Genomic DNA, 27,608 nt, shown 5'->3' with positions numbered 1-27,608 from the left:
AAAATAAGGAAGTAAATGGTTTTAGCAGTGTACATAAAATGCAATTAATTAGAAACACAAAGAAACAGATGAGGTGAAGTGAGAGGGCAAAAAAAAAAGAGTTGTTGTGATAATCGACGTTCCTACTGGGTGCCGCAAAGAAACAGCTTCATGTTGCTGTAGCCTGGAGAACTGTTTCTGAAAGTCTTAGCAGGGAAACTGGGACCATGAGAAGATTAAAATAAGCCTGAAATTCATGTTTGCCAAGATTTTCCAACTCTGTTTGAATACAATTCTACATTTGATAAACCTAGAACAAAAAAACCTAAAGGAAAGTGTGCTTGAAAGCAAGTCTCCCCTGAGAAAAAGGAAGAAGTGACCTAGAGGAGGACGTCAATGTTCTCAAGTGACAGATCAATAAACCGAACTGTGATTAATTAAAGGAAACAGAAGTCCTGTGCATCCAGAGGGCAGAGATGCTTGCTTCGGTCTCCTTGGGATCTCCTCCTCGCTGGCCTATTAGCATGCAAATATAGCACCGACTGCTTGGGGTCTTGGCGTACGCACACACGTGTGCGAACATGTGCAGTCGGATACGATGTTCTGCCCACAGACGCCGAGGGCAGACGAAGGGACCAGGCGGCATCCGGGGCAGGGCCGTGGCTAATGAGCAGAGGATGCTCCATTAACACTCCCCGGAGCTGAGAGCCCGGTCGTCACAGCCCACTTCTGTCATAAAGGGACAGAAATGGGCAGGAAAAGTGTTGACGAACTGGCGCAAGCTTATCTAACCCTGGCATGAGTGCACGCTGAGTAAAAATAAAGACGGCGAAAGGAGCTGGCAGCTAATATGCTGCTGAGTGTGGCTGCTGACTAAATTGCTGTCAGTTTAATGTTAATAGAAGGCATAAGATGGGAGGGAGAGCTGGCAGCCCTTATAGGTATGGGTTGTGTGTAGAAAGATTAAATTCATAGGGTACAGTAGTGTCGATTAGAATATTGATTTTGCTCTTGAAGTACGGCAAAATTAATTTCAGCCTGTTTTTCATTTGGAGTTCAAACACAGTCACCTGAGCCCCTTGCATTTAGGCTCCTGATCGACAGCAGCTTCTCCCTTGACGCCGTTAAAACCTGCGAGCAGCCTCAATACCTAACTTAATGAGACAACAGCCTGAGCAGAGCTTACTCTCTCACATCTTTCCAAAACTGCTGCTGAGTCATGGGGATATGAGCAGCAGGATCATTACACCATGAAATACAGCTAGACGGAGAAAAGAAAAAGTGTGAAGCAAGCTTTGAGGAAGAGAGAGAGAGAGAAAGAGGAGGGGAGATGAGGTCTCATCCCAAGTGGGAGCTGCTCTGATGGTGGCGTCCAACAGGAAAAAAAAAAAATGAGAGCAGATCTTGACCCTACGCAGCAATCCCATTACGCTGCCTAATTGGATAGGGTGTGTGCAGTGCAGTGATAGAATTAGAGCACTAAAGCGTGCACTGGCGCAGGCATGAGGCAAGCCCTTTGGACCTCCATCTCAGATTCTGTTTGGTTTGTAGACAGTTAAAGCCACGGCAAAGTAATGTCCTTGAGGAGAAACAGCTCCAGTGGAACTATAAATAACAAAAGGCATGAGACAGGTAGACGGGCTTTACCCAGCGCCCGACATGCACTGTCAACAGTTTGTTTCAACGGCAGCTGTTTTCCCCTCCTATTTTCTACCTAATCAAGAAAGCGAGAGGAGAAAAAAGGAAATCAGCTCTCAGGTGAGCACGCAGCTCCATCAGAAACCAGATATCCTAGAAACTACGTGGCCACGGACGAGTAATTGGTTAATTTTGAACAGGTTTACGTGCCTATTTTCTGCAACACTACCACAGCATATGATCTAAATTAATTTTCATAAAACCCAGAAAATGCTTTCAGGAGAAAAAATAAGTTCCTTCTTGTGGAAAACGCAAAGCCCAAATAAAAAATTGTGAGCTTAACTGCGGTATACTCAGAACCTTTTGATAAGATTATTCTAATCCTCTATTCTTCTCCAAAGATGTAAACAAGGTGCATTTCGCAGCAACATTTAACACCCTTGAGTTTCTATAGTAGACTTGTAAGCGCGCAGGAGAAGCGCAGCCAAGGAAAGGTAATCCATAGAATTATAAATGGTGTGCAGAAAATAGAGAATCAATAGTTCTTTAATGCGCACATTTCATTTGGACTCAGGTGGAGGGATCCATTTCACCGCAAATAAGTTCACCTCCTGCCATCTATCAAGGTCAACCAAACCCCCCCCAAAATCAAACAGCTTCATGTGGCAGTGACAGCGAGGTCAATGAGGAAGTAAGGGACTTGATATAAAGGCAGTTTTAAACTATAGTCAACACAACCACTCAGTGTGTAAACACACACGGACGAACACACATTAACAGCCCGAGGTTTAGTCTGACAGGATAATGGCTGACAGTTCGGGGAACAAACATGAAGACCTTTTCTTCTTGTTTTTTGTATTTTGGCTCGAAACTGAGTCTGTCTGGTCTTTCCCTCTGATGCAGGCTCATTAAAATTGTACCTCTAATCTTGGAAGTGGTGGCTCATGATAAGGAGGGAGACCTGTAGCTGAAGACGCTGCAGAGTAAAATCCAATTTGGAGATTTTCACCATTTCAAAATGGCTCCATGGAAACGTCTGTGTCGTGCTGGAAGACCGTCGTTGAATTTATTTTAGCAGTTAGCTTATGTTAGCATGTTCGACACTGACTTAAGCTAAAGGTTGACGAGGAACTCAATAACACGTATAAAGTCACATCCAAAAGTCGAGTGGCATTAAACTATTTAAAGGAGCACTATGTAGTTTTGGGAAAGACGTTTTAATCCACAGATAAAGAACCTCTTTTCTTTATGTCTAAACAAACTCTCTTTGTTTTCATTACTGAAAAAACAGAAAAAACTAATTGACCTTAAAGGACGACACAATTTCATACTGTTTCACTTTGTTTATATGTGGCGGACCCTGCCACCTTTCTAACAGTGTTCTGGGGACCTTATTTCCCTCTGAGAACAGTGTCTTTATTCAGTTAAGGAAAAATTAAATATATCTGAGTTTGTATTGTTACCTCATAAATATTAAATACATTTAATATTACAATTCTGAGTCCAGTGTCCCTTTAAACAGACTGATCACAGGCTTGTGCTAGCAACCAAGAGAGACAAACAAGAGCAAGGTTGGATTTTTATACATCACATTAAGATCTGCTCACTTGTGGCCAATACAAAAATGATTAATACATGTACATTTCAAACCCTCACAAGGGTTTGCAACATCAGCAGCCAAATGAATCATACAGTTACTTCGCTTCGGACAAAGGGGATAAAACAGATGCTCCTTATTGTCTTCAGTACTCGTGAGGCTCCTAAAGCTCTAGCAGCTTAAGCGGATAAGACAACAAACCATTATGGAGTGAATAGCTCAGGTTTGAGACTGCAGTTATTTCTTTTCGGACTCCTAACTCATACCTAATCATCATAAACTGCCACTGGTATGATGCATATATGCATTCAATCCATTTTTTAATAAGTCTAGCCTACACAGAGAACGTATGGCATTGGCATGTAATATCTATATGTCACCGCCCGCGAGTTGAGATGAAAAAAAGAAATTCCATATCTCGCTTCCTCAGAGGCGGCCATGATCGTTTATTTATTCATAGAACTGAATCCAAGGCTTGATTCATCGTGGCAATCTCTCTCGCCTGCCAGAAGATTAGGAGGGACAATCTGGCCCTTGTGATGCTGCATTACTGCAGACAGTGAAATACTGGAGACAGCTGTGTCACTCCACTGTGGGGCAAACACAAAGGCCGAGCCCCGGGGCAGCACGGACTGAGTGTGCCTATTAATGTCACATAGACACTCTACAGGTGGCCACGCTCGTGAAATGAAAAAGGACACAAAGGAATACTGATGTGGGAGGTGACATATTGCTGTTGTCATTAAAATTACTCAGGGGAGAAATTGTGTTGCACAGTGCTTCTGTTGGGAAACATGACGGTCCAACTCACCTGTTTAAAAAATGCACTCCACTTCTTTTATGATTCAACATTTCAGGGGGAATCTGCTCAGCGCTCTTGTGTCTGAGCTGCTGATGAGTTTTGCACGACTGCTTCACACGTCTCTCATGGCACCGACTCACTACCGAGGTCAAGTGGATGCACCAGTGGACATCGTCCCTGATGGTAGTGAAGTCACCGTCCGGTCCCGAGAATTCAAGGTGAAATACAAGTCCAAGTCTCAGAGGTGACGTCTGAGATGAGTCTAGACAAATGCGTCTTAGCACTCCAGTCCGTGCCTGAATAATCAACTTAAGTTTAAAGCTGCACTAATCACATTTCTGTATTAGGGATGGATCGAAGGCCCGTCTAAGTGCTGTACAAATGGGTTACTAGCAGACAAAACCATAGGTAACTATCACTGGACTCTGCAGGTTTTGCACAGTTTCCTGGAACATTTTAGCACCTCTCAGCTAAACATGCAGCTTTCCTGTTTCAGTTCACTCTCACCGCTCTTATCAATCTGTATCTTGGCTGCAGAGAGCAGCTGTTTTCAGTCAAAAGACTCTCATAATGAGCTGTTCTAAGAAGGACTCAGAAATAGACTGCTACCAAAGAACTCTCAGAATATTAGCTTCAGATTATGGTCTGAGAAAGGTATTAGTCACTCAGAGCACTGCTATGAGGAGGGAGCCTTTATGTCTGCTGAACAGTTTAAACAGAAATACGACTTGATAAAGAGAGATTTCCTCAGCTACCTGCAATTACCTGACTTCATTAGAGTCGATCTCAAAGACCGGTGGGATTTACATACAGGGACACCTGTGGAGTAGCTGTGCCATGCTGACCAGCCACTGTTTAAAACTATCTCTGGAGTGTATTAAGCTCTTATGCCAAGATTGATAATACCCGATAAGGACAGATCCAGTACTGGGAATAAATCTGGATGGGGAGCTGTGGGATGACTTGTGCAAAGATGGTGTTGCCTCTACTTTAAACTCCAGATGTAAATCACTCCACTTAAATTAGCTGCATCAGCTCTATATTACCCCATATATGCTTTAAAGGAACATTTCTACATCCCACCTGGCAGTGCACCAAACTTCAGGTGTAATGGCAGAGGGTATGTGACATCCAATCCATTGGATCTGGATGTTTGTGTACTGAGTAGAGAAGAATGGCCCAATTATAAGGCTCACAAAAAGTTGGCTGGCATAGCTGCATACCTCTCGAGAATATCATGTATTGATTGAAGGACATGAGTAAAACTTTTCACAAGACGTAGAGAGCGCTTTTGGATGATATGGAAAACCTCCATATACATGGATGTGCTTGACTTTTTGATCCTTGAGATGAAAAGTGGCACCAAGTCTCTCAGTGTTTTGTTTTGTTTCTTCACTTTATTTTGATTTGCTTATTTGCCTTGTTGCTGCTGCTGCCATTTTCTGGTTGTATGGTGTCTGTTTAGAAAGGCAAAATAAAATATTCAAAAAAAATTATCTGTGACTGTAGGGAACTAGCTGGTGAACTTCGCAAAGCATTCATCAGCTGGAGAGCCACATATTTCCCCTGGGAGTGGTTGGGCGCCAGAAGCTCATTGGACTTACAAACATTCATCGGGTCGCCAGAAGCACAACTCCCAACGCACATTATTGCTCCTCCACGTCTGCTGGATGTAGCAATAATTTTATGGGGTGATCAAATATCAGCGTTGTCACAGCAGAAATCAATTCAAACACCTTAAATAACTCTTGAAGACTACAATATTTCTCTTACAAATTAAAAGTACAATTTGCAAACGCCATTAGTTGCATCCTCGGTCGATTCTAAACCCTCCAGGGTTTTGCAGCTGCGACCCAATGTCTGCTCTGATCGTCAGCTAATGGAGGCTTACATTAGAAATCTTCAGACAGATATTGCTGTGTAACTAATACTTCAGTTTGCTCTAATTGTGCCACTCTTACACTGTGTTTAGTCTGTCTCAAATAAATAATGAAAATGTCTTTGTAACCAAACTCAACAGACTTGGGAAAAAGCTACATAGTCTTTCTTTAAGTAATCCCTGTTACAGCAGTAAACAAACACACATTTGCTCCACTGAAAGCAAATTCACAAAATAAAGAGCGTGTTTTGTATTGTGTTCATTCTTTTTGTCATGTTGCAGTTCTAACAGTAGAAAGTCATGAATATTTAGCGGGAGGCTTGAAAAGATGCATTGCTTGTTGTTTAGGTGGATGCATCATATTCAAATGCAAATCTAAGCCCAACTCATTCAAAATTAACTTGAAATATGATCAGGAGTCTACGTCTTTTTGTCCTGGTAGGAAAACACTCCACATTTCTTTCACAGGCGTCACAGATTCCCAATGTTTCGGGGCCCCAGAGACGTCCCTTCATCAATTCAGGGCGCACCAACATACCATCTTCCCGGATCTTTAATCTCTCCATGTCCCCCTCCTGTCTGCCACCCGGTTGCAGCCGAACCATCACTCAGCAACTCAAATCATTGCCTCTGTCAGTTAACAAGTTCTGGAAGGATCAGACAAATGTGGGGCCATCAGTGCTGCCCAGACTCGGATTGTTTTTTATCAACCGTCAGAATGTGAGCGCCTAGTTGTCGCTACGGGGTCCCTGCAGTGTGCCTGCCTGTCTGTCTGCCTGATACTTTAAATCCTGATCCAATGTGACGGGCGCAGCATTTAAACTCGCAGGAGACTTTTTGTTTTTTTTGTTTTCTCTTAACTTCCTGAGAGTGTTTCCGAGCTAAGAGAGAAACGCCACAGACGGGAAAAGACACACTCTGAATACATTTGCACACCTTGGAAACCCTCCTGCACGGCTCAAAAGTACACAGACGAAAACTGTACGCACGCTTCTGTGATTACAGTCATCTGAGCGGACGGGAAGGCGAGGGGCGGTCAGTACATGAAATGAATGGAAATGTAAGTAGGGAGCTGCTCCTGCTTCCAGACATTATCGGCTTTGAGGGCTCCTGCTGCGATACAGGAGTGTAGGGTAGGGAAACGGCAGCAGTACAGAGTGTGTGTTGGCTTTTCATAGGTTTGATGTTTTTACTTTTATTTCTACACACACTGTTTCCAACCGGCATCATCTGTAGACTAATAAGAAGCATGGGTTACCTCCGGCTAACACAAGCCTGATGGAAGAGACGCACTCACGTCAAATGCAACCTTTCAAGACAGTAATTTGTAGATTTGATTATCTTACTGAGACACACAGCTGTTAGATAACCTGTTAAACGACAAGAGTGAACATCTGAATCAATGTTTCGTTCTTTATGCTGCCTTCAAACGCACCCAGGACACATTTAAATACAGCAGTCGAGGCTGACGCAGGAATGATTGACTTCAAGCTGTTGTAATGCCAACCTGCCATTCACAAATAGCATCAAAATAATGTGATAATGAGCGCTCACTGTGCTTTGAGGAAGACATCCTGCTGGTACAACCAGGGTATACAAGACAGCTGCGCAGGGGTATCTGCCCCAACAATGCTGTCTTGCATTTTAATGTGTGTGAGTGTGTGTGTGTTTGTGTGCATGTGTGTGTGACGGCAGAGTGAGCCGACTGGGATTTTCTGCTGTCTTGATCATCACTTGAAGTCAACCCCTCAGGCCAAATGGGTGTGGATCACTCTCACTCTCTCTCTCCTTTTGTTACTGCTGCAGAATACCGTGTCTTGCATGGATATATACTGTACAGTACATGTGCATGTTTCAGCACTTCCTTGTGTATTTGTGCGTGTGTGTGTGTGTTAGCCTTGCCCCAACAAGAACAATTTCCATTTAGAGCACTCTAACCCATCCACAGCATGCTGACCACAACCTCAGATTGATCAACATTTCACAGCTTGGTTGATTTTCATCACTGCTGCACAACAGTGACAGTAATCATCAGCTGATAATCAGCCAAAAAAATCCATTCACCGGACAGAAAACAGCCCCACAGAGCACCACCATCATGACTCTCAGTAGATTTGCAGCACCTGATAAATCAGCGGTGCATTAAAGGCTGACTGGCCTACACAACAAACATCTTCGGCGATCAATCAATCCTGCATAATTTTCAGAGTCAGGAAGCATGCCGAAATCCTGCAGATCGATGCCACAGAGGCAGGAAATGATGAGGCACAGCTTGGGATCACAAAGGTGGGGTCGAGATCCAAGTTCTCAGGATTTCACTCAGCTCTTGGCTGAATTTCAAAAATGAAAAGGGGGCGATTCTGGCAAATCATCACAAAACATGACATGTGTGGAAATTCATCAGTGAGATCTAGCCCCCCCTTTTTTTTCTCCAGCCCAAAAAGACAGGTATCAGGAAGCCTTGTTGCTCTACACACACACACCTGGATGATGTTGCAGCATGCTGATCAGAGTATTGATAGAGGCTACACTCAGTTTGATCCCTATCAGAAGCCTTTAAGCCCCTCAGCCTTGTCTGGCCAGAATCCCATGTGTGTGCCAGATGAAGAGTGTAACCCCTAGCGTCAGCGCTCATGGACTGCATGGAAAAGGTGACAATAAAAAAAATAAAAATAATAAAAGACAGACAGAGAAAGGTCTCATAAAGAATAACTTACCCCGAAGATGACAGTGTCCTCTCTTTGAAATACAGGGATGAACTTATCTCCTCGGTTAATTTCGGACTTATTCAGTGGTCGAAATCGACACAACACCTTGATATTGCATTCCGCGTTTCCATCAGCCATTGTGGGGGATAAATAGTAAGTGGACGTGCGTCCACAAATATAAAAAAGGGGGGTTTATTTAGCTAAAGGAAAAAAAAAACAATCTCTGTGTAACCTTTTCCCGTAAACCACCTGCACGCAGCCGCTTCTATACCCACATGCAAAGCGAGACTGGCAGGCGAAGCATTTGGGAGAACGGGCAACTACGAGTTTTTGTTGGGGGGGAGAGACTACACAGCCGGATTCATTCAAGAAAATGTAAGACAAAAAGAAAAAGAAAAGAAAGACGCCGTTTGAGAGCGTTTCTTGTTTCAGGAAGCCCCTCGAAGCAAAACTTGAGCGCTGGAGGAGGAGAGGTGGAGAGTATAGTCCAAAGTGGTCCGCTCGGTGGTGTGTGGACGGGCTACTGCCTGCTCTCAGGCATGCCTTGCATCACTGTCAGCCGGGCTCTCTCACTGGGGGCGGGGCGTGTGGAAACTCACATCCTCTCATCAGCACCACTGAGCACAGGGACCGACCGGCAGGGAGGGGAGCTCCAACTCCGCTCCTTATCCCCGCGACCACAACCACGCTGAAAAAGTTTTTAACTTGCACACACCGCTACAGGTAGCCCACTTCGTGAATCTGGTGGGATATTTGCTGTGGCCAGTGGGTTTCTTTTGAGGAGAGCATCACATTATTTATTTTTTTCTGGTCTGCACCATACTGGCGGTGGTCGTCATGGCAATGCTGTTTTGCATGACAAGATGGGTAGTCATGTGGGACCCAGATGCTCCATCATTTTTTTTTTTTCTTTTTTGCCTTGAGATTTAAAGCAGCACTCCAGCAATCCAGCATTGTACTTTCATCACAGGTTAAAGGGACAGGGTTAAAGGCAGAAGGTGAGGCAGCTAAAATGTCCAGATACCCTGACTTTTACTCTCAGGGCTCCATCTCCAAAAAGGCTGGATACTAGCTATGACTTACTTGTAAACACCGACAAACCCCTGTCATAATTCATAAAGTGAGTCTTTTTCAGTCTTTAGAAAGCACAAGAGCCTCAGAACAGGCCTACATTATACAACTGTTTTCAAGGGCTAATTACTCCTCATGTGAATAAAGAATTTCATGTGTAAAACCATCAAAGTGCTGCTTAAATAACACATCTGCCAGATGTTCCAGTAAAGAACTACAGTAAGACTGACTAAAACTATAGCCCAGTACTTAGAATAGGCTTACAGTTGAAATGCATGCATTCACGTTTTAATGAGAATCGTGAAATAATCAAAGGCAAGCAATTTATGTAGCAGGCTTCACCCCAAGAAATAGAGGACAATGTTGAAAATGTCATGCCATATATAGTGCACTGGTTTGTCTTGTTCTGTATACAAGCTTGTATTGCCACTGCTCTTATATTTTTCATTTGATGACAACTTCTATCGTTAAAGTAGCCTAAAGCTACAAATTTGACGATGCTTTACCCAATCGCATGATTACTTAGCAGAAACAGTTATCGGCTAGTAGTTATGTAAAATATCATCATGCCAATGTAAATTAGTGCAGCTGATTTCTCAATACAGCTCATTAAATCATATATATGTGACAGCTTCTCTGTGATGTTTCCCAGACACATTTTTGTACACAAAACTGCCACCAGGTTGCCAGGTAATAAGACTTTCACTGGATCTATTTTAAATGTCTTAAGAGATCATGTGTAGATCTAGATGTACTATGCTGAATGTGATGGACAGAAAGTGATCATTTGAAATGCAATATATTGGCAATTATAGCTAAGCATAGATGAGGTTTAACTGAGTTATTTCATTTGACAGTGTTTCAGGATTTTTCCTTATAAAAAAATAGATGTACAATATAAGTTAAAAAAAATCAAAGGTGCCCACTTTATGAGCAGATAAATACAAAGCAGTTATAGGGAAAATACTGTAACACACTGATTAATCACTTGCACTAATTTCAGCATTTACTGGAATAAAAACAACCACTTTACATGATTTTTTATTTATTTATTTTTTCCATCAGAGTGAACCATCTTCTCAGTAGACCACCTTCGGCGCATTGATTGAGTTCTTTTTTTGTACCTTTAGCGCCACCGTGTGACGCGTCTGCCACATACTTTGGGGAAAATAACGACAGAAAATGTTGTTACTGAAGCAGATTATGTATGAAATGTATCACGAGTGCAACATGAAACCGTGTGTTTAGTAAGAAAATCAAATAAAAAGATGCTAAACAACATAAATCGGGCCGTTAGATCGTATTGGTCAAATGGTGCGCATGCGTAACGACGCTCCACTTTCTCTGGTGTGTTTGTTTCGTCGGTATCGGCAGGCCGTTTCGCGTTTTCCCGTTGATGTAGCGAGCACATCACCGCCCACCCGCCCGCGCTTTCAACAAACCCAACGTACACGCTGTCAAATCAAGCCAGTGACCACATCAGCCTGTAAAACGTCCGCCGGCTGAGAGACTGCTGGCTCATCTATCGTTAGCTTTTGTTACAGTTTGAATCGGTTCATCGATCATTTGCACATTTTAAGAACTGTTATTTTATTCCAAAGAGATTTGTTGGTCTACTCTTTGCTTCCCGCAGACAATGGCTGATCCTAAATACGCAAACTTGCCAGGAATTGTAAGTGGCTAACGCTAGCAGACAGATTAGCTATACTGCTATATGGCAATGCTAGCTACAGGCTTTGACAGCTAGGTTAGCTAACGTCTCTGCTGTTTACTGTGTTGTCTGCGTATTGTTTGCAGTTACTACAGAGTTAGCGTTGCTAATTATATTTTCTTGGATACATTTTTCAGCTAATGTTGTGTCCCGTGATGCAAATCACCAGAGAGCAAATGTTAGCAAATACGTTTTGTTAAATGGGCCGGGGCGTTGGCCAGGCTAATGACAATAAACTGGATATCTGACCCTGTGCTATATTGTTTTCCTTATTGTTTCAACAGGCCTTTAACGAGCCGGACGTGTACGAGACCGGTGACCTTCCAGAAGATGACCAGGCTCAGTTTGAGTCGGTAAGTGGACGTTTTGAAGCCACTGGATTTGTCCGTTTGCAGACTGCTAGCTTGGTCGCTGCATAAGTTGCTAAAGTGGCTACCTAACAAGTGTATACACTTGATATAACGGTAGTGATTTCTTCATTGTAATCCGTATGCATTATCCCTGCCACAATTAAACGGCTAACCACACAGTTACTTGGCCTAATATTGCTCCTCACATGGCAAAGTACTGGTAACGTTACTATATCAGTGCACTTAAGCAATTTCATGTCACTTAATGTGCTGGTATTTGTCTAGTTCACTTTAATCGGTCACTGTATTTACGCTGTCCTCACTAACTCTGCTAGGCAAATTGTAATCACCCCTGTTATCATCCTAAAGTTGCAAGATTTGATTATAACCACCTATTGCCTGAAAAGCATATGTCTTTGTTTTAGGTTACTGCTTAAACCTCTTTTACAAATTATGCATACTAATGTATCTGCAGATATATTCCTGTAGAAAAGTTATAGTAAAATAAATGAAAAACTCTCTCCCAAGTGTCACCCAAGCACCATTTTTTTATTAAAATATCAAGGAACATGATGTGCTGTGGATGTTTTTAACTCTGTCCTGATGAGGGTCTTGTGACTCTCACTTTTACCTAAGGGCAATGTTAAGCAGTCGTTCAGAGGTGGTGGTTGTATTGCTAGAGTATAGGATTTTTTAAAACTGTGGTATCAGTAAGCATTTTGTAAACAATTGAGGGATGGTGGTCTGACACTGCTTTTAAACATGACCAGCTGAGTGAATTCTAATTGGCATTTTCCCTTCCATGTTTCCACATTCGTTCCTCCCAAACCCTTGCCCTTGTTTTGACTCTTCCCAACCCCTCCTGGGACCATAGTTTGTACAAGTAAGACTGGCTCCATTTTACTCTCAGTCAGCTTAATGCCATGCTTTTTATGCACGTTTTTAAAATCTCCATATCCACTTTTCCTGTCTCTATCGATTGGGCTGATGAAATGAAAAATAGATCGACAGAGTGACCCTTTTTGTGCTCTGTAATTCATCAATTTTTGATTGTTTTGAAGTGCAAGGAATTGATTCTTTTCCTCCTATTTGTGTTGCTCATTTAAACTATTTTAAGGGAATAATGATTGATAGTTCTTCAACAGCATTTTAATTTGCTCTTTCACTGGGTCATGCTTTGACTAAGCAGTGAAGGCTCGTGTGTTTGTGTGAGTGTGAAGCACATACAGGGGAAAGTGTTTATTTGTTTAAGATATTTCCCTTTTAACCTGTCATGTTCTAACCATTGCCTCTTGCCTAACATCACTATTCTGGCTAACTGGACTTTTTAGGTCCCTATACACTGTGGGATAACATCCTGCAGGTTCATTGCATTGTCACTCTTTGCCAGATGCATGTAGAATAATAAAAACCTTTGATGACTGTATGTTGTCTGTTTTGGGACACGTCAGGCTTTTCTGTGAATCACTGCTGATTCATAGCATTAATGATGTAAATGAGGCAAATGAAGGCAAGCAGAAACACGCCATCAACTCCCGCAAACCATCTGCAGCACTGTTGTTTTGAAAATTGAGCCAAATAATAATAATTTAACAAACAAAAACAAGCTTTGGTCATTGTGCTGGCACTTTAATGTTCCACAACATTGTCTTTTTTGCCAGATTTATAAAAGATTATTTTTGTTTTGCCTCAAATAGCACTTACACATAATCCACGTACAATGCTGTGTTTGACAGTGTGTGCTATGTCAGTACACGTTGGGGGGCATCAGATTGGTATCTGTACCATAACTGACGTGGATCAGAAATTGGCCAGACATGATTGATCCAGATTTAGATGACATCTGCCGCCATTAAATGTATTTATTTTTTTTAGCACCACAGCCTAGCCTTGTGTTTCTTTGCCAAAAAAAAAAAACATGGCTCAGTGTATCCCGTCACATTAAGTTATTTAGTTTAGTTTTTAGATTTTAGTTGTAGCTCAGTTGTAAGTCACAGTGACAATTTGGTCCTAAATTTCTGACACTGAGACTTTTGACACGGACCTTAGTAGGTCACCTGTTCTCTAAATCAGTGATCAGTGACTTGCAGTGTGATCTGCGACCATCTTGAGGTGATGACCAACGCTATCATTATTGTGTCTGGCACAGCAAATCACACAGTGTATATGGACCTTGACTCGGGTGAATTTAATTAACTACTTGGTTTAGTCTAGCATATTGGTTTTAGATGAACTGCATGTTAAAAATCTAACTTGTATGATAGATTTCAGTTTCTGTACCATAATGCATTTTTTACGGTTTTCCTGCCTTTTAAGCTTCCTAACTTCTTAAACTGCCATGTACCCTTCATTCTTACTCATCGATTGTCTTTAAACCACCAATCCCCTGCATCCATAGCATTAATGTTGTGAGACCTATAATGCTCTCCATGGGAGCATATAGTCGCACTGCATTATAAATAACAGTAAGGTATCAAAGGAGAAAGTAACTTCTTGTTGTTAATGGAACATCTTACCACCCTGAATCGGGAAAGAGAGAAAGAACTGGAGACACGAGAAGCAGTGTGAACAGTGTTTCTCCAGGGTTTTAGCAGCAACTCTCAGAACACTGCTTTCTTTCTTATCTTTCCCCCGGCCAACTGTTCCTGCTGTGTGCATGGCATGTGATAACCACATTAATATGTGTTGTCTCTCTCTCTCTCTCTCTCTCCCTCTCCCTACTTTTTTCTCTCCCTCTGCTCTTCCGTTACTTTCTCTAACTCTCTTTGGAAACCCAAGGAGCTGGTAAGAGCCTGACTAACCATCCTCCTCACTCCTCCTCCTCCCCCTCCTCCTCCTCCTCCTCACTCCTCCTCCCTGCATTTGTGTCAGTGTCTTGTGTTCTGTGTGTTTTTTCTCGGTCTGTGTTTTAATCTGAGTCTCTGTGAGTCCTGGACTCATGCCATCTATCTGTATCTGTCAGTGGTGTTTTTAATCCTACCCATAGCTTCTAGCTCATCATAATCAATCACTAGGAAGTTTTGATTAAATGATTCACATTTTTTGTGCTCCCCTGAATCACTAATCAAAAAAACGTCATTTAGAGAAGAAAGCGTTTGTGTCTTTGAGCCTTGGCTCTGCTTTTTTAGATTCATGCAACATTAATTTTTACCATAGTAGACTCATAACACATGGACGACATATTTTTTGAAAGATGGTCTTACGAGTCTAGAATCAGGCCATGGTAAAACTATGGCTGGGGTATATTTAATTTTGTGCATTTGTCTCTTGCCTGCTGGTACTCTAAATTATATTGAAATAATCTGGCCAAAGATAATGGCTCTGAAGCTCTTGTGAATTTTCATGATTAATGGCTACAATGACTTTGAATTTCTGAGGGTATCTGACCTTGGTAAGCAATATTACATTCTTTGATTTAACCACATAATTTATAATCATTTTAAATCATATTTGGGGCAATGATCAAGTGTAGAATTTCTTCTCGGATCTTACCAACCTATCAACATATTTCAAGTCTACCTTGGGCTTTTGAGACCTTTGGCTGACTGGCTCAGTAAGCCAAGGCTCATTTTCTAAGTCTTGGCTTTCTGTTTAGTCTTACATGCCCTTTATGATTTTATGATAATCTTATTTTATTTCATGGTGTTTAAATGACAGGAGGAGCTCTGCAGTGACAGTGTGGAGAGGATCGTGGTCAACCCTAACGCAGCCTATGACAAGTTCAAAGACAAGCACGTCACCACCAAAGGACTTGGTAAGTTGGTAGTGGATGATAAAATAACTATTTTTTTACTTACTTATTTCCTCAAAGGGGCTCTGTGGAACTACTGTGTTGTGCTGCAAAAAAACATTAGTTTATTTCAGCAGAATCAATTTCTAAATTCAGGTTAGCTACTGGTGCTCTCTGTTATTGGAGCGGAGAGAGTCACTTCAGAAGGTGAGGAAAGTCCCATCCTTTGGACTCCCGCAGGAAAAAACTACCAGAGTCTTCGACAAAGAAATCCACAGTCCAGCAGCATTAAACAACTTCCACAAATCGTCCACAGGCTTGCTCGCACAACTGAGAGAGACGGGCAAGGCCTTATTTTTCATGTCACGTTAATCACATTTTTATGTGCCCAATAAAAAAGTGATTGATACATGTAAATTGCTACAAATCATTACATAGACCCTTTTAACTATTTCATGATGGAAACACCTGTTAGTATAATGCACTACAAAAAGCAGTTAAAAAATGTATAAAGGTTGGATTTATTGTTACATTGTTGTGTCAAACTGCATTAATTTATAGTTAATTTATTAATTTATCATTTTTAGGCTAGGTGTACCTAATAAACTGGCAACTGGGTGGTACTTAAATCGGTCTTGTACTGCAAATTAGCTTCAATACTCAGTATATAAAACATTACTAAAATATTTACATAAGCTTTTATGTAAAACAATATAAACTCTACATAGTTATCAAAACAGGAGGTTAAAGGACATTTTCTAATTGTTCTTTGCAAAATGCAAGACTGGCAGACAAAGTCAACAGGTGCTGCTCCTTTACAGGTGTAATTCAACAGATCCTTCCTTTTGATTATTTGTCTTCTTAAAGCCCATTTGTCTCTTTTTCAGACTTCTCAGACAGAATCAGTAAAAGCAGAAGAGTGGGCTATGAGTCAGGAGAATTTGAAATCGTGAGTACATTCTGTTCAGCAGAAATTCAGTTTTAACTTTTCATTCTCTTACAAGATGTTCCAAGTTGAGGGTAACTGCCATGTTTACATTTTTATTTCACTTACTGTTTTCTGATAGAGTTAAGGGATGTTTTTGTGTGATTGTTGGACTTGAGGCCATTTTCTCTGGATTAAACTCATTTTGGTCTTGTGTTCTATTCATACAATTCCTCTCTCATCTTTGTTCAGCTCGGAGAGGGCTGCGGAGTGAAGGAGACGCCCCAGCAGAAGTACCAGCGCCTTGTGAACGAGATCCAGGAACTCACTCAGGAGGTGGATGCCATCCAGGTGAACTGATGGCAACACACACACACACACACACACACACACACACACACACACACACACACACACACACACACACTCACTTCTCCCCTTGCCCAGAGGACTTGGCAAGGGATGGTACTCTGTGATTATCCGGCCTTTATCTTCCTGTCTGCACACAAATTCAGTCACCTTTCACAGAGCCAGACTCTCCTTCACTCAGTTCCTCGAGCACATCATTGTGTATTCAGTCAGCGGAGTGCAAGCTTGTAGCTAGGACATCCTGGGTGGTGATATATTTATGTCCAATTCTTGTTGTTGCACTACAGACCTGAATATACAATGCAAAGCTTAGCTTCAATTCACCCTGAAAATGAGTTTTGATTAAAACCAGTGTAGGTAATTGCTTTTCAAGACTTAGGAAGACCCCGCAGCCCAGAAACTAATTAAATGTTGGATGCCACTACCTTGGTTAGAAAAGAGCAGGGCCTGCTCCAACCACAAATTCTAATTCAACATGTATATTGGCAGTTTTTGTGACAGTATCCATGGGTTTTAGCTCCTGCAGGTCATAATGGCAGAATATTCAGCCTGACTCTATGGAACAAGTTGCTACTCTGCTACAACCTCTAAATGGCGCGTATGAAAGACCTCTGTGGAGCAATTGACTTTCTCATGTTAAGTTCATCTATTCATCAGGGTGAAAGCAGTGAATGAGAAAGTCAAATGCTGCATGCTTCAGTGAGAACATAATGTTATCCACTCAGATAGACCAGGGAGAACACCAGAAATCTAACTGTGTGTCCAAAGTTGTGCCTGATTACTATATAATATCATGCCATTGCATTGCTTTGTTATTGTCAATGTTAAGGAAGATTCTGGCATTTTATTTCAATTTATGTCTCATAATTTTGACTGTTTTTGTCTGCTGACTTATGGAAAAAAATCATAATCACCATTATTTTGGTCAGTATTGAGATCAGGATTAGGGATGGGCTGATTATCAGTCTGACCAATTATCAGTGTGGATATTCAGCATTTTTCTGATTTATGGATAGCCACCTTTTTTGTGTCAGATTGCTTATAAAATAGGTTAATTTAAAAACACGCTGCTTCGGCTCTGGTGCATTCTTTCTGCGTCTGTCTGTATTCACCACTCTGTGATTTCACTCAGTGTCCTGCCGACAGCACTATCTGACTGGTTCCAATTCATAAGCAATTGCCTGTCAACACTAAATAATCTGAATCTGCAAAGTGACAAATGGAAATACAAAGTAGGAGGTAATATAAATACTCAATAGCCAGTACTCAATGCCTCACTTGTACTTGAGTAGATATACTGAACTTGCATAAATTGTTGTTAGTTAAATTAAATTCCTGTTTTTTCTAAATTGTGATGCTGAAATGTATTTTTTGCTGCAAAAATACAATGGTTACAGACACCATTTATCTGTGTCTTGGATTACTAATGATCAGTATTGGTATCTACCCCGATAAATCGATTTTGGTTGATATAACATGGTAACTTTTTGACTTTGGATTTATACATACATCTTGCATTTATGATATAAACATTAAGACTTTTTTTAATATATGTGTACAACATGTGACAGAGGATTATTGAAATACACTCTCTCATCCTCTTTGGATGCTCCAAGCTAGTACTGTAACAGCAAGGAGAGATGTGCATCATAAGTGACGGATGTCCTGATGTGGTTCACACAAACGATTGCTCACTTGAGTGTAGTGAGCCAAACTAAACGTGTCACAGCCTGGCTGAGAATGACTCTGGGCTTTTAGGAAAGGAATGAAAATGCTCTGCTGTAAAGGAAAAAGACACACTTGATACGTAATATGGCACAAAACAGGCGTATCAGAGATGGTTTTATCTCAGTTATCTTGCTGTCATGATTTTTCGAAGCCAAAATCCTAAATTCTATTAATTACCTAGCCCCACTATTACTCCAAATAACTTTCCCCTTGCCAGCCTCTGTTGCAGAGAATCAGGAAAAATGAACAGCCAAAAAAAACCGCTCCAGTTTAATAAAGTATATCAGGGAGAGCAGCTCAAGCCTCCTAAAGCTTTCTGCATAAACTTACCAAATCATTTTCAAATTAGTTTTATTTTGTTATTTAATTGTGTTACCCTTAGGTAGATCCCTGTGGTTAGCTGCAACGTCTAATCTAATCCCAGGTTTAATTACACCCCTTAATTCTCTTCTATCTGAAACACAATGTTAGAACAAATACAATTTACATGTCTAGTGCAAGTGTGCATGTTTATGGATTCAAAACATTTTCCTTAATTTCCTATGATTTGTCATGGGACGCATGTTCTTAGAAACAGACTTCTAGGGCTTGATTTCGTCCACCACTGCATTGCTGTTTACTGCTGCATAGAACTCAGTTACTCAATGATCCCGATGTTTCCTCTGTTTGCAGACTGCCACAAAGGAGAGCAATGCAGAGGAGCGCCTGACCCCGGTGGTTCTTGCCCAGCAGGCAGCCCAGCTCAAACAGCAGCTGGTTTCTGCCCATCTCGACTCACTCCTGGGACCACAGGCACACATCAACTTGGCTGATCCAGATGGAGCGCTGGCCAGGTGAGCTGAGAAGACGACAAGCATCTTGAAACTGAAACCTGAAGCCCAAAACTATCAGACCCTGATAGAGTGATGGAAAAAGTAGATGCCTTACTGTAGAAAATGAGGTAGTCCGCAGAGATGGTTTGAGGCAAAAGCAGGGGAATTCATTTTTCTGAGCCTCTGACTAAAACCCAGACATAAGGAGGGAGCGAGTAATAAGGGCAAGGCAGTACAGCTGGTATCAGTCGCTCACATAAATCCTACTGATCTGAGTGAACTACCTAGGGGAAACAGATGGACAGATGACTGAGGAAGGGAAATAAAACTGGAGAAGGTGAGGGAAGGCGCAGACAGGATGAATACATATTGTTGAAAACTGTAAAAAAGATCGAAGCTCACCTTGAACTTTACAGTTTACAACAAAGCCTTAAAAGATTGGTACCAAGAGAGAAAGAGGGCACAGCAGCACATGGGGGCAGATAACAATATTGAGCATATAATCCTTTTGTGTCTCCCTTTCCTTCCTTTCCCGCAGGCGTCTGCTCACCCAGCTGGAAGCGGCCAAGGGCAGCCGTGGCAGCTCTGCAGGAGACAGCAAGCCGACGGCTTCAGCTAAGGGCCCAGATGGAGTCGTACTCTACGAGCTGCACAGCAGACCAGAGCAGGAAAAATTCAATGAGTCTGCCAAGGTAAAGTGGAAGAATGTCTCGGATGTGAACGCATGTTTCAGCGGTATGATCAGCTAGACGTGTTTTTTGTTTTCATTCTCATGAGATAAATGTCAGAGTGTTTGATGGCAATAAACAGGACAAAAGGCAGGAAGGTGTGTGCGTGGGCGTTTTTATGTGTGTCTCGTGGGATGCTGTTGTCACTGCCAGCCATGTGTTGCCTTGTTCTGTCCCCGTAGATGGCGGAATTGGAGAAGCGTCTTGCTGAGCTGGAGATCGCTGTTGGCTCAGGATCAGACAAGCAGGTACACACACACACACACACACACACACACACACACACACACACATTCTCTCCAGAACCTTTCTATTTCATTCACACTAATTCTGTTTATCTCTTTCACTCTCACACCAGCAGAATTTTCATGCTCCTGTTGCTGTGTAACGATCCACAAAGTGAAATTGAAATAAAATCTTGCACTTGATTTATGTAAAGTACGGGGGAGGCTTCATTGCGTCTTGTTAAAATGTACCTCTCCCTCTTTGTGTTGATGTTGCAGGGACCTCTTAGTGCTGGTGTACAAGGAGTCAGTTTGATGGTAAGAAGTCAGCTACTTTCTTCTGGGAACACACTGTATGGAGTTTGGGTCTGTATTCATAACACTGTGTATCTGATGTGCAGCCAGAGAACTGGGTCATACTTCAAAGATGACATCAGTTCCTCCAAGTTTGTTTATTCCTACTGTGCCAGTGGTAAGAGCAAGGACACAAAGTTTTGTCTGCAAACTTATATATAACTCTTGTGTGTGTGTTTTTTGCCTGTTTGTTTCAGGACACCATAGAGCTCCTGCAGGCGAGGGTCAGTGCACTGGACTCTGCAACTCTGGACCAAGTGGAGGCCAGACTGCAGGTAACTAATCCATGTTCAGCATACAGAACAGCGTTAGAGGGAAAAATGGAGGCTTTTGATAGAAATAAAATAATCAGTTGTAATTTGATTACAACTGATTAAACCATAATTTTTTAAAAGAATGCTGAAATGTGAGTTTGTTGTGTTATGGGAAATATTCAGTATTTTCGGAAGCCTTTTGTATTGTCCCTTATCAAATAAACTAAACTAAAAAGTAACAACACAAAAAAAAGACTGCTTTTTCCTTTACAAGATGTCAGCCCTTCCTCTGACTATATAATATAATATCATACACTATAGTAAATATTATGTGTATATATATATATATATAATATTTACTATAGCTTATTCTTTCTTTCTTTCTTTTTGAAACATCCCCTAGCACTGGATGGTTATTAAAACTCAGTCAAAGGAATAGTTCAGTTGTTTTGTTGTGAAGTGCTGATAAACCTTTTGAAAATGTATCTTCTTAACTTTTAAAATATGCCAGTTTTCCATATATCTGACTGACTTATGATGAACCCACTGCAAGAAACTGTCAATGTGCCGCAGTATTGATATTAACCTAATCCATGCTTGTCTTTTTTTTTCTGTTATGTATCTGAACCCTCCCATTCAGAGTGTCCTCGGGAAGATGAATGAGATTGCTAAACACAAGGCGGCGATTGAAGACGCTGATACACAAAACAAGGTTAGTAATCACTGTACATTCATCAGTGCACACTAATCGAGTAATCATCTCAGATGCTCTCATACAAAACGGCATCTTAGAAGACCACCTGTGAATCCTCAGTTACAAAAGAGTTAAAGATGGAAGATTTCCAATGATCCTAAGAGACAAGAAGTTGTATAATATGTCTAATAATTATGCAGCGTCACAGGTGATAACCTTGATAGTTCAGTCTGGGTGACAACATATCAGTTAAGAAGACGTTAACTAATAGTTGACTGGCTCTGACAGCTGAACTAAACAGTGGAGAGCATCATAAGTTAAATTTGAATTTAGTGCCTTCTATAACAAATGGCTTGGGAATTTTGAGTCGGTAATAAATGCAACTTCTTCCGTTTTTACATGTTAGATTTGCCTTTGAAGTCTGCATGATCTAAATGCAAAGTACTTGTGTGCTTTAGACATCAATAGTTCTAAAGTGCTGTACCCTTAAAAGGCCAGAAGGGGGCAGGACATGTTAATGATATAATTAGGGTGAATGATAAAGTCAGACAATGTGGTTTATTTTGGATACATAAGGTTATTGTACATTGTTTACTTTGAACACTTGTAAAATGTAAAGAAGGATTATATTTACTTCATAGAAACACACAAGTGTTATAATTCACATATTGCCAAACGGCATACAAAGACCGAGAAAAATAAAGTAACACAACTATAGTCAAACATATAAAACAAAACAAACCATTACCTAGTCAATAGTAAACTGTCCATAAGAGACTCTAATAGTCAGAACAGCAGCATATCATTCACACACATCTTTAGCAATAAAATGTAGCTGAAAATGAAAAGGGCAAATATCAAGCAATGCAAGTAATATTTGTGGCATTCAATAAGGATTGCAACGGTATGAGATTTTCACGTTAAGATAACCTGAGAAGATATCACCGTTTCATGTTACATGGTATATCACAATAATTGTTATTGTTACAGTGACCCTTAGAGGAATGAAAAGCAATGTAATCTCACAAAACACTTTAAATATGTGTATTTTTCAGAAACATTAATACAATAGAGTTCCATACCTTGCATAAGCACCTAAACACTATGATCGGTCAAAACGATAGATTTTTGATACCACGTTATACAGGGTTCGTACGGGTGCTTGAAATCCTTGAAAGTGCTTGAATTTCAATGTTGTGTTTTCAAGGTCTGAGAAGTGCTTGGATTTTAGTTTAAGTGCTTGAAAGTGCTTGACATTATAACTCTGTGTCTTTTACAAAATTGGGATCACACTGGATAATTAATTTCTGAAGTTTTTGCTATTATAGAATATAATTTTAGATGTTTACAGCATAATACAATGTACATAATTGTGATAAAAAGTGAAGAAAAAAATCACAAGTATTTATATTCCTTTAGATACGTATTTTACCCCAGCAGTAAGGTGCTGGAAAATCTTTAAAATGACCCTTAAAAGTGCTTGAAAAGTGCTTGAATTTGACCTTGAAAAATGTGTACGAACCCTGGTTATACCTTAAAACTGGTATAACCTTACATATAATACCACAGTATTATGAAGTTTAAATTGAGGTGTTTCTGTGTATTGTAACAATAAATGCGGAGATGTACACAGAAACAAGAAAGACCCCACATTGTTCAGATGTAGACTGCACAGCCAGATTGTCACATTAACAGTATTACTCATAGACAAGGTTGTCTGAAGTTGTTTATCAGTATGCATTAGTAATATGTACAGTACAATAATAACTATTGCATCAGGCAACACAGGACAAAACCGTGACCTTGGATAGAATAAACATCTTTTTCTTTTTTTTTAATTCATCTGGAAGGCTTTATGTTGGTATTTTATGTGCTTGTGTATGTGTCAGGTGTCGCAGCTTTATGACGTGGTGCAGAAGTGGGATGCCATGTCCACTTCTATACCTCAGGTGGTGCAGAGGCTTGTCGCTGTCAAGGAGTTGCACGAGCAAGGTAACACACAGGAATGGAAACTGTTCTGCAGTGCTGCAGCCTGAGACTTGTTATGTTTCCTCACATAAATCTCTGAACCACAATAGGACAATATGAGCTATTGAGTTAAAGGAGTTTACTATCATATAACTTTACCCCATAACAATACATGAATGTTCTGGTGTTGAGTAATTGGTTCAAATATTGTAACAATGTTGCTCTAGGGGCAAATTTCACCCCAGTAGTGATGATAACAATGAAAACTTGGATAATTTATGTTCTTTTATGTGGGAGAAGAACCTTGAAATGACACCCATGAGAGTTCAAGGAGAGGATGTATGTAGGTTAGTGGGGGGTGGGGAGTGGCATTAAAGATTCAAAATATGTAGGATGTAGCCACAGAACATAACAGGGTGTGAACCCCTGGTTCATGTGTCAGGCAGCGTCTGTGCTGGGAAGTAATACTTGGCCTGAAAGATTTGCATTTGCAATGGGAACGCGTGTGAGACAAAAGATGAAAACTAAGCGAAAATTGGATTCAAACGGATAATGGAATTAGCCAAAACCATGGCATTCTATTATAACAAAGGGCAAAAAATCACTGAAAGGGAGCCTGAGAATGGTAATGGAATTAGACTAAATCTGGCAATACTGTTAAACACCCCCTCAGGGAGAAAGAGATGCACATTATCATCTTTTTATTATTTAGCACATGAAAGCAGAACCTTGGCATTAATAGATTGTATTGATAATTCATTCCTGAGAGCTGAAAGAGGTCATTTATCATCCAGACTGTGTTCGCACCGATCTGTCACAGTCTGCAGCTAAAGTGTTCGATAAGGTTTAGCTGCATTCACTTTATTTTTTCTCTCCTGATCTTTCTGTACAGACGAAGGCAAACAAGTGAAAGAAAAAAAGTTTAATCTGTCGAGCAGTCATTCATCCGTTTCAGATTATTTATCTCTTCTGGCAGAGAGCAAACACATTACATTTTTGATCAAGTTTTTTAACTGTAAATTTGAGAACTAATGCCATCCTCTCTACGGTCTTGCCTCTGGGTATCACTTCATCCAACCCCATCAACTCGTAGCCATGCAGTTTGGCCAGCTGCTGACCCACCTGGACACCACTCAGCAGATGATCAACAACTCTCTGAAGGACAATAACACTCTGCTAACACAGGTAGGAAGTTCACGATATGTCTTTTTAATAATGCTGGAGTGTGGAACAAGTTTGGCCACATCAATGTCCACCTCGTGTGCGATCTACTGCAATCATAGGACCATTGAGATGAGGCTAGTGGATAAACATGTGTGGTGAATGAATGAGCAATCACATGACAGGAAATAAACCTTTCTATTGTCAGACACTGAAAGGCATTATTTAAAAAATTTAGAAACCCAGTGAACACTTGTTGTAGCCTCTTCTCTCCAGACGTTCTTTCACAGCAAGACGGAAAACATTAGACTCGCTTAGAGAAAAAAAGAAAAGAAAAGAAACTTCACAAACCTAACTGCTTGGCAGTCATTGTTTGGGGAATAAATGATTGGTTAAAGTGTCCTCTAACACAATTTGAAGTGTTCTGTTAGGCCAAAAGTAATAATGTAACAAAGTGCAGCTGCCCATCAGAAGGACTAAGGCTGTCTAAAGTCTCCTTTGGGCTCAGTCAATACTCAACCTGTGCTTTCACAGGTCAAGGCTTCTAGCTACATGGAAAAAGCAGACAAGAAAAGTTTCCTTTTTTTGTGTGTTTTTGAAACTTCAACTTTGAAATCATAAAAGTTTTGGTCTTATTTGTTCATAGACTTGCAGACTAGACTGTGTTCTGCAGTGGTGTTGTGACGCTTCAGAAGATCATTGGATCTGATGTTCCAATGGTTTCACAGAAAATGTCATTTCTTTTTTTGCAAGCACAGTTTTTCTGTCACCTCCTGGATCAACATTGCTCAATAGTTCCAGCATTCCCAGTATTTCTTTGTATGTTTTAACTCCCTGTGAACCTGACCTCACATCCATGACAGATTTACATAAATATAATGCAATAGGGCTTAGGCTTGCTACAGTAGTTGGTGTTACCTGGTGTTCAGGCATACACCGATTAAATTTCCAGAGTCAGACGTAGGACGCTAAAGTCACAAACTCACCTGCTACACACAGCTCAAGCCGCAGACTTGAGGCATAGAGTAGCAAGAGTCACATTTCAAGTATAATGTGACGGTGGTAAGGAGAGTTGACTGACTTCAAGATAAATGTCATCTTGTGTTTCACCAGTTAAATGCTTTTAATGTAAAGCCGCAGCACAAGCACTGTATTGATTACATTAGCATTTACCGCCCAGGGAAAACAGATGAAAATGAGCATTGTGCTGTAAGTGGTGGAATACTTACTTGCACACAGTCGCTGTTTTAAATAAACAAATTTACACAGCGCTTCACAGATAGCGAGTGTCTTTTCTTCTAAAAAGCCCGGTGTACTGGGTAAAACCATTGTTGTCACAAGCTTGGTCAACCTAAAAATTATTTTTTACTAATCATTTAGTGCATGGAATGTCAAAAGAATACAACCAAGCCCATCACTTCCTAAAATGCTGTTTTTTAAACTGTTTTGTCTAAATCAATCAACTATTACAGTTGTTGGCAATTAATTTTCAGTCGATTGATTATACTACTTGTATCAGCTAAGTAACCAGTAGGCCTTTATATTAATTCCCAGAGCTCATATAACTTCTTTTGTACAAACCAACTTTTCTAAACCAGTTTGCTGGCTACCCAACTCCTGCCTTTAAAAAAAACTATCTTGACTCAGTATCCACTCTTTACCTCTCTATATCTTCATCTATCTATCTGCATATTTTCCTGCCTCCCCTCAACTCATTCTCTCCACCACAGCTTCTTTCCTGCCACTTCTCTCTCCTCTGCCTCATCAGTATGTCTCTCTTGTAACCTAATTGAGCTTTTTTTTTCTCCCCCTCTTCCCCCCAGGTCCAACAGACAATGAAAGAAAACCTGGTGGCTGTAGAAGAGAACTTTGCAGCGCTAGATCAGAGGATTAAGAAGCTCTCCAACTAAACGGTGGCAGAATTTGAACCGGTCCAGGAGAGTCTAGAACATGGACACAAAAGAGTTGGCTAGAGAGCACAGAGAGCACTCTGTCCTGTCTGGCCATCCCTCTCTTGCTCTCTACTTTGCCTCTGCCTTTTTTTCACTAAGTGGAATGTTTAGAAAGTTGGAAATGATGGAATTACAACAACAACAAAAAAAAGGAGACCAAATGTTCTTGTCCACCTTCCTTTCATCTTCCTTTCTCTTCCATCAAATTGATATCAACCTTAAACACATTTGTCAACTCTACAAGCCACTGATTGCAGTCCCCTGTTAAGCTTATTGAGTTTTAGACTGGATTGTTTTTATAATTATTAGTATGAAATATAATAAATTCCTCCAATCCTTTGGGAACCTCACACTTATACTGGATTTGTACTGTATATTCTGGTCAAATTAAATGGAGCACAGCTATGTCGGATTGTTGGATGACACATTTAAAAATGTTGTCGACTGTATAGAAATCAAAATCAAGATCTATTGTCTTCTAGTGTTGTAGCAGGAGCACGTGTGTGCGAGTGTCAGGGCCAAGTCACGGAAGGAAAGCTTGTAAATATGCCTGTGTACCTTATTGTTTCTTCACGCTCAGTCGCTTGTAACTATATTATTATGACTGAGACCGGACACCACAGACAAACTTTTAATCTGCTTTGTCATTGCCTACAAGTCAACTGTATTGTTCATCTGTGGTCATGGAAACTGATCAATAAACAAAGTGCGATGAGCTTGGCTCTTTTGTTGTTTCATAAGATGATCCCTTTTTATAATGATTTCTCAATAGCTGACATAGACGGCCAGTTCATAAAAAAAAAAAAAAAAATCAAGATACAATTGTTTTATTAACCTTACCATATCCCTAAATGACATGTCTGTTTGTTGATTATGCAGACATGTCTGGGCAGATACCTGAACAGTTTGAAAACGTCAGATGAATGTAGGGATGATGAAAGATTACATGGAAGTTGATGAGTCATCAACTGTTG

The 27,608-nt window shown here is 40.7% G+C and overlaps 2 protein-coding genes across 4 annotated transcripts in view; one reads left to right on the top strand and one right to left on the bottom strand.

Annotated features, from left to right (window-relative positions):
• Positions 1–8,741, bottom strand: part of kif5ab (kinesin family member 5A, b) — a 76,847-nt gene extending 68,106 nt beyond the window's left edge. For both annotated transcript variants that reach the window (XM_030420315.1, XM_030420316.1), the window contains exon 1: positions 8,613–8,741. In XM_030420315.1, coding sequence (XP_030276175.1) covers positions 8,613–8,741 — 129 coding nt within the window. The remainder of the gene's footprint in view (positions 1–8,612) is intronic.
• Positions 8,742–11,107: 2,366 nt separating this feature from the next.
• dctn2 (dynactin 2 (p50)) lies at positions 11,108–27,349 on the top strand. Of its 2 annotated transcripts, XM_030420761.1 has the most exons (15): positions 11,110–11,346; positions 11,670–11,738; positions 14,514–14,519; positions 15,393–15,489; positions 16,353–16,414; positions 16,643–16,741; positions 19,160–19,320; positions 19,838–19,991; positions 20,210–20,275; positions 20,531–20,569; positions 20,803–20,880; positions 21,500–21,571; positions 23,443–23,545; positions 24,615–24,706; positions 26,506–27,349. In XM_030420761.1, the coding sequence occupies exons 1-15, from the start codon at positions 11,311–11,313 to the stop codon at positions 26,590–26,592; spliced, it is 1,221 nt and encodes a 406-aa protein (XP_030276621.1). In that variant the 5' UTR covers positions 11,110–11,310; the 3' UTR covers positions 26,593–27,349. The 2 variants fall into 2 exon arrangements, with proteins under 2 accessions (XP_030276622.1, XP_030276621.1); XM_030420762.1 differs by lacking the exon at positions 14,514–14,519 and having other exon boundaries at positions 11,108–11,346.
• The last annotated feature ends 259 nt before the right edge of the window (positions 27,350–27,608 follow it).

This window comes from Sparus aurata, chromosome 6 (genome assembly GCF_900880675.1).
Source record: "Sparus aurata chromosome 6, fSpaAur1.1, whole genome shotgun sequence".
Taxonomy (NCBI): Eukaryota; Metazoa; Chordata; class Actinopteri; order Spariformes; family Sparidae; genus Sparus; species Sparus aurata.
The sequence above is the reverse complement of the archived record's forward strand: the minus strand, read 5'-3'. Positions and strand labels throughout refer to the sequence as shown.